Source organism: Galeopterus variegatus, unplaced genomic scaffold (assembly GCF_000696425.1).
Source record: "Galeopterus variegatus unplaced genomic scaffold, G_variegatus-3.0.2 Scaffold24998, whole genome shotgun sequence".
NCBI classification, from domain to species: Eukaryota; Metazoa; Chordata; class Mammalia; order Dermoptera; family Cynocephalidae; genus Galeopterus; species Galeopterus variegatus.
In genome coordinates this window covers 1-7746 of record NW_007751109.1, presented here as the reverse complement: position 1 = coordinate 7746, position 7746 = coordinate 1, and the positions used below count along the sequence as shown (strand labels likewise).

At 44.8% G+C, this 7746-nt stretch overlaps 2 gene segments (V, D, J or C); both read left to right on the top strand.

Annotated features, from left to right (window-relative positions):
• The first annotated feature begins 1654 nt into the window (after positions 1–1654).
• Positions 1655–3114, top strand: LOC103583629. The segment is given in 3 exon segments: positions 1655–1700; positions 1785–2114; positions 3035–3114. Coding segments are annotated over 3 exon segments (456 nt in total).
• A 2010-nt stretch (positions 3115–5124) lies between these two features.
• Positions 5125–6035, top strand: LOC103583628. The segment is given in 3 exon segments: positions 5125–5148; positions 5565–5603; positions 5682–6035. Coding segments are annotated over 3 exon segments (417 nt in total).
• Positions 6036–7746: the final 1711 nt, after the last annotated feature.

Below are 7746 nucleotides of genomic sequence, written 5' to 3'. Positions count from 1 at the left end.
TCCTGTGTCATGAACTTAAATTGTGTTACTAGGGAGACCTCATGTTGAGTGTCTTTACAGTAGTTAAAAAACATTCCACCTGAAATTCACCATTCCCTCACCTTCTGTTTTCTGTTAAATGTCAGTCCACAAGTTGCAGATTCTGATTCTGAAATCAGTGGGAGTCTGGGTTCCTGAGTGACGTTATGAATCAGACACCTCTTCTCACTGCAACTTCCCTCCTGAGCATGTTAGAATAGAAATGAGCAAGATGTAGATCTTTGTTCTTGTACCTTATTCCACTGAGATGCTGGGCTGTTTCTCCATGAGGTAGAGCATCCTGATAAGTTCTCCTGGACAAACAGAGGTGGGCAACTAGGACAACGTACAGTCAGCTGAAGGTTTGAAAAAAAAAAAAAACTGAAATACAGATGCACATACACAGAGTTATTTCAAATCTCCTCTCTGATAATTCCAGAATCTCTGTCATATCATATTCTGGTTCTAATACTTGCTTTATCACTTCAGGGTATTTGTTTTTTAATCAAATCCTGTTTTTTAACAGGAATTTTTATTTTTGATAAAACTCCAACACAATGTAGGAGTTAACAGGACCTGAAGAATCATCCCCAAATTGCCCATCAGCAGCTCCTGTCCTGTCATTCATTCAGGACACTTGAAGGGCTGTCCCTCCTTGAAAAGGAGCTGTCCTTGGGACAGACATGGAGCTGCCAGGGGCAGACAAATCACAGCATCCAGCCCAGCCCCTGGCCTCTCTCTCTGTGGTGTTCAGTCATCCAGAGAGTGATGCCCACAGACATGGACTGGCTCTCATGCCCACAGACAGGTGCACATCAAGGGAAAATATGTTTTGAAAAGTTTAGTAATGGGGATATTATTACTGCTTTCATGTTAACCATTGTAATTGATTTTATTTTTGATATCTGATGAGATGGTTCGATTAAATGAAGATTCAAATCCATAAAGTGTGGTGAGAAATGAATTTAAGTTTGGATAAACAGGAATGACCATGGAATGGAGGCATTTGAGATTTTGCTGTTTCCCAAACATTGAGGATCAGTTACCTCAGTAATGCTCAGGGCACCATTTTCTGCAGAGTCTCTGTGGTTCTAATGTGGTGCATCTTGTATGCCAGGATGGAAAACATAAGGCAGGCATGAAACTCATGTAACAACAATATAACAAGTAACAAGTTCTCAGGTGTGATGAGAACCACAGCACAAGAGAGGTCCAGGGAAAGAAAGCAGGGGATGTCCTGGGATCAGAAATGTACAAGCAAGACCCAGAGCCTGAGTTCATGTGGCAGAGCTGGGCTGGGTCCAAGTCAGCACAAGAGAACACAAGGGTAGAAGGAATTTAGATCTGGGATCAGAAAGCTGGGGACACATTTTGGCATATTGAAGCTCACTAAGTTCCCTCCCATACCATAAATACATGTCACAGAATTTCAAGGAAAGTAACACATAATCATTTCAAAAAATACAATCGAACCCACCTCAGTTCCTCACCGCTTATAAGGACATAGCTCCCCCACATGCAAATTTTCCTTCAAGCTCCAGGGTAAATGTAGACTCAGGGGTGGTGGAAGCTCACAGGTCTGTCCTCAGACAGGGCTCAGGTCTCTGGGGAAGGCAGAGTTGAGATCTAATTGAAGATGAGATTGTGGGGTCTTCTCCTTTGCCTGGTGACAGCTCCCCAAGGTGAGTGTCTCAGATGTCACACATGGATTATGGGAATTTTGTGACTCCATGTGACTGACAGGTTCTGATTCTCCTTGTCTCCAGGTGTCCTGTCCGAGGTGCAGCTGCAGGAGTCGGGCCCAGGACTGGTGAAGCCCTCGCAGACCCTCTCCCTCACCTGCACCGTCTCTGGTGACTCCATCACAACCAGTGGTTATGGTTGGAACTGGATCCGCCGGCCCTCAGGGAAGGGGCTTGAGTGGATGGGATACATTACTTCCGGTGGCAGCACAAGTTATAATCCGTCCCTCAAGAGCCGCACCTCCATCACCAGAAACACGTCCAAGAACCAGTTCTCCCTGCAGCTGAGATCTGTGACCGACGAGGACACAGGCGTGTATTTCTGTGCGAGAGACACAGTGACAGGAAGTCAGCGTGAGCCCAGACACAAACCTCCCTGCAGGATACAGGAGAGGTCTGGGCTGCAGGGGGCGCTCACGGCCCACCCAGCTCCTGTGCCCCATGGAGCAGGTGCAGAGAGGGTTTGGGGATTCCTCTTGGGATCTGAACTTTCCTCTGTTCTGCTGACTCTCAGATGCCCCCCAGGGTCATTTCCTGCTTTGTTATTTTTGACTCTAATTTCTCATGTTCTCACTGCAGGGAACACAGAGTGAAGTAACTTTCCTCATGTGCAGATGAGAAGGTTCTTTTCACTGGGGACTTTTCTTTCTCAAGTTTTCTCATGACTTGTTTTTTTCTTGACACACAAATCTTTAGGATCTAGTATTATTTTCCCGAGACTTTAGATCAGTCCAGTAGAACCCGGTCCTTAAATCAGCATTTTTCCCTAAATAAAGTGCAGCTACACCCACGTGGCTATTATCATCCTACAGGACCCCTGCCCATGGTGTCTCTATCATCAATGAGGCAGTTTAGCCTCTGGATCCTCATCCACACTGTGGACACTTTTTCTCAGTATTTATCCCTCTCTCTGTCCATTCCTCAGTGTCCTGGATGGAGAAGCAGATGCCTGAGAGGGCCACACACAGCTCTGATATTTCCATGTGGAAGATTCTGAGTGACAAGCACAGAGAAAAAAACCCAGCAGAGCCCTGCTGGGCTGAATTTTGGGCTCCGTGTCTCAGTGTAGCCTTATGACCTGTGACCTAAGACTTAACTCTCAGTTTCCATGGGGAGAATCCATGTGGATAATGAGAACCAGCTGACAGAGTCCTGAGTCCTGCCCACTCTCTGCTGTCCCCCACGTGTCCCAGAGACACTCACCCTAGTGTCGCCCTCTGTCTTCTCCCATGTAAATTCTCACCTGATCTGTCCCCACACACTCTGTTCCACAGGTCTAGAGCCCCGCTCAGTTCCTGTCAACTCTCCCTGTGCAGGTGCAAATCAGAGGCTCAGTGATGAGGATGAGCCATGAAGGCAGAGACGTCACTGTGGTGCAGAGCAGGGAACCTATGGCTCGTATGTGTTTCAGGAAATGAGGAAACTCCACATGTAGAGGAGGTGGAACAACAGCATGATCTAGGGGACAAACACGGACAGGCTGGATTCATTCACTGAAAACTTTGTCCCTGCAAATGACTATGTAAAGAGGATGATACAAGGAAAATGAAATGAGATGAATGGGTTCAGAACCATGCCAAGCCTGACTGAAGCTGTGCAACATAACGCATTAACTGCACGTCTACCCCCCCCCCGTTTCTTTGCTGTCTGATGTCATTGCGCATGTGCCCCCAGGTGTTCCTTGTTTACCTGACTTAAGTGAAAAGGACAATCTGTTCTGATCCACACTGCCTGCCTGGACAGCCCCTCACCTTGTTGGAGGCCACCAGGCCTCTGCTGCTGCCGGATCTTCTATAAGCTGCTGCTGCCGTGTGGGCTGGGGCTGAGCCCACATCAGAATGAAGGCCACCATTTTTGCCAATGGCTCCCAGGATCTTTTCCAATTACCTGGTTCATGACCTGATTTTGAGGGATCTGTGATGCAGCCTGTGTGTCATATGAGGTGTCTCTGACCCAGTCTGTATATGAGGGTTCCACAACCGTGTCTGCATAAAGGGTTGGAGAGGTCTGTGACTCAGTCTGGACAAGACGTTTAAAGGGTCTGGGAGCCCAAGCCTGACAGGATGACTAGACAAGCCGCAGACTCCATAAAATGTCCCCTGATGTCCTTGTTTTTGTCTCCTCTGTGGACTAAATTTTCATGGACACTTCTTAAGTAGTGTCTAAGGTTCATGTGGTGTTAGAGTTTTTCTCTGTCATGATACAGAATCCGTGTTGATGTGGGTAAGGTGTGGGGTAGGGGAAGCAGTGCACAGTCCTATGATGAGTTCTGTCCTTTAGTGAGTGGTGTCATTGGTGGGACCTTCCCAAGTGCTTCTCCCTTTACCCTCTCTTAGTGGAGACAGCAAGTCTCTTGGGGGAGTGAGAGGGGATTCTTTTTTTCTCTTCTCTCAGAGAGACAGACTGACACACAGAGGTGACACGTGCTTAGCGTGTTAGTCTCCAGTGCACACCCCAACTTTCTCCTTCATTCTGAAGAAAACACGTAACTTACGTTTTTGCTATTTTGATGTAAGTTAGAGCATATGATTAATGATGTGTATGGAAATGTGCACAGATGCCACATACACACTCGCAGCCTGGCTCTTTAAATTAAAGTTGAACATGTATAACATTTCAGTTCCACAGGAGGAACAAGCGCCAACACTGGGCCCAGCATGACCAATACTGTTCTGAGCACTTACAATGTGTAAATAGAGTAGAGCTCATGTTGAGTGTCTTTACAAAAGAAGTAAAAAAATAGTCCATCTGAAATTCAATATTCCCTCTTCTTCTGTTTAATGTGACATGAAGGGCTGTCCCTCCATGACATGGACCTGCCCTTGGGACTGCGAGGGAGCTCCCAGGGGCTGACTCAGCCAAGTGTCCAGCCCAGCCCCTGGCCTCTTTCTCTGTGCTGGGCAGTGACTGCAGTCATGGTGTGGCCATCGTGGACCCCAGCACATGTTCATCAAAGAAAAGTATGTTATTAAAGTTTCATGCTGATTAATGATATTCAGTATCATTTTGTGCTTGCATGGTGACAATTGTAATTGATTTTTTTAAGCTGGGATATCTAATGAAATTGTAGTATTAAAGGAAGGATTAATATACATAAAATATGGATGAGAACTGAATTATATTGGGAATGTTTACACTTTGGATGCACAGGAATCACGTTGTGAAAGGGGCATTTAAAAGAGTCTTTATGTCTTTCAGAAACAGTGAAAATCAGTGTACTGAGTAAGGCACAGGGCACCAGTTTTTGCAGAGTCTCCCTGGGTTCTGCTGTGCTCTGTCATATATCACAGGACAGAGAGCAATGGGCAGGCCAGAAACTCATGGAACAGCAACAATGTTACAATGTAACAAACTCTCATGCGTGATGAGAACCACATCAGAGGAGCAAGTACAGGGAAAGAAAGCAGGGGTTCTGCTGGGATCAGTGCTGGGACGTAAGAGGAAGAGCCTGGGTTTATGAAGGAGAGTTGGGCTGCAGCAAGACAGCATGGAAGGCAGGGGTTGAAGGAAGGTAGATCAGGGCTAAGTAAGTTGGGGACACCTTTTGGAATGTATCAAAATCTCCAAGGTCTCTTCCAGTCCAAGACTGTATGTCAAATAATTTTAAGTAAAAGAAAAAAAAATACATATTACAGGCAATGTGCCTCACCTAAGTTTATAATCACTTATATGAACAAAGTTCCCCTCATGACAATTTTCCTTCAAGCTCAAGGGTAAATGCAGACACTTGGGCTTTGGAAGCTCACAGGTCTGTCCTCAGACAGGGCTCAGGTCTCTGGGGAAGGCAGAGTTGAGGCCTAATAGAACATAAGATTGTGGGGTCTTCTCCTTTGCCTGGTGACAGCTCCCCAAAGTTAGTGTCTCAGATGACACACATGTTTCTGTGGGATGGTTGTGACTGCACACGACTTACAGGGATAGAGTTTCCTTGTCCCAGGTGTCCTGTCTCAGGTGGAGCTGGTGGAGCTGCAGGAGTTGGGCCCAGGACTGGTGAAGCCCTCGCGGACCCTGTCCCTCACCTGCACAGTCTCTGGTGACTCCATCACCAGTGGTTATGATTGGAAATGGATCCACAAGCACTCAGGGAAGGGGTGTGAGTTAATGGGATACATTAGTTCTGCTGACAGCACAAGTTATGTCCCATCCCTCAAGAGCCTCATCTCCATCATCAGAGATATGTCCAAGCTGCATTTCTCCCTGCAGCTGAGCTCTGTGACCTCCAAGGACATGACTACATATTACTGTGCGAGGGACAGTGAGGGGAAGTCGGTGTGAGCTCAGACACTAACCTCTCTCAGGATACAGGAGGACTCTGGGCCGCAGGGGGCGCTCAAGGCCACCCAGCTCCTGTGCCTCATGGAGAAGGTGCAGAGAAGGGATGGGGGGCTTCCTCTTGGGATCTGAGGTTTCCTCTGCTCTGCTGACTCTCAGATGCCCCTCAGGGTCGTTTCCTGCTTTGCTGTTTGTGACTATCTTTTCTCACATTCTCACTCCAGGCATCACAGAGTGAAGTAACTTTCCTCATTTACAGATAAGATGTTTCCATTCACTGAGAACTTTATTTTCTCAGGTGTCAACATGACCTGTTCTCTTTCCTGACACACAAATCATTGTAAGGATTTTTATCTTCCCCTGATCAAGAATATGATGATTCACATTCCTCTGGGTATATACAAAGAAGGGTGATTGCTGTATCATATGGAAGATCTATCTGTATTTGTGTGAGAATCCTCCGTACTGTTTTCCCATGTGGTGGTACTTATTTACAGTCCCACCAACAATACAGGTGTGTGTCCTTCTCTCTACACCCTTGCAGTCTTTGTTATTCACTGTCAAGTTGATTATCGCCAGTCTAACTGAGGTGAGGTGGTATCTCAATGTAGTTTTAATTTGCATTTCCATGATGACCAGTGATATTGAGCATTTTTTTCATCTACCTGTTAGGCATTTGTATGTTTTCCTGTAAAACATACCTATTCAGCTACTTTGCCTGTTTTTTAGTTGGGAGTTATTTTTTAAATATATTAGTGTATAGTACTGGACGTACTAGCCAGACTAATCAGACAAGAGAAAGAAATAAAGGGAATCCAGATTGGAAAAGATAAAGCCAAACTGTCTCTATTTGCAGATGACATTAAACTATATATATATATATATAATAAAGACATTATCAAAAATCTCCTAGAGTTGGTTAATAACTTCAGTGATGTTGCAGGATACAAAATAAATTCCTCCAAATCATTTGCATTTATACACTCAAATAATGAGCTAACAGAAAGAGAAATAAAGAAATTATACCCATTTCCAATTGTCAGGAAAATAACAAAATACCAGGGATCAATTTAAACAAGGAGGTGAAAGACCTCTACAATGAGAACAACAAAACATTTCTGAAAGAAGTTAAAGAAGACACAAAAAGATGGAAAGATATCCCTACTCTTGGATTGGAAGAATTAACATTCTGAAAATGTCTGAAACACCCAATGTGATCTACAGATTCAATGCAATCTCTATCAAAATAACCATAACATTCTTCACAGAAATGGAAAAAAACAATCTTACCTTTCACATGGAACAAAAAGGCCCTGAATAGCCAAAGCAATCGTGAGCAAACAAAATAAAGCCAGTGGCATAACACTACCTGACTTCAAATTATACTACAGAGATATTGTAACCAAAACAGCATGGTACTGGTATCAAATTAGACACTCAGACCAGTGGAGCAGAACTGAGAACCAAGAAATCACCCCTCAGGCTTACAGCCATCTGATCTTGGCGAAAGGCACCAAAAGTCTACATTGGATAAAAGACTGCCTCTTCAAAAAGTGGTACTAGGAAAACTGGATATCCATATGCAGGAGAATGAAACTAGACATGCATCTCTCACCAAACACTAATATCAATTCATAATGGATTACATACTTAAGCTTAAGGCCTGAAAATGTAAAATTACTAAGGGAAAATATAGGTGAAACACTTCAGGAAC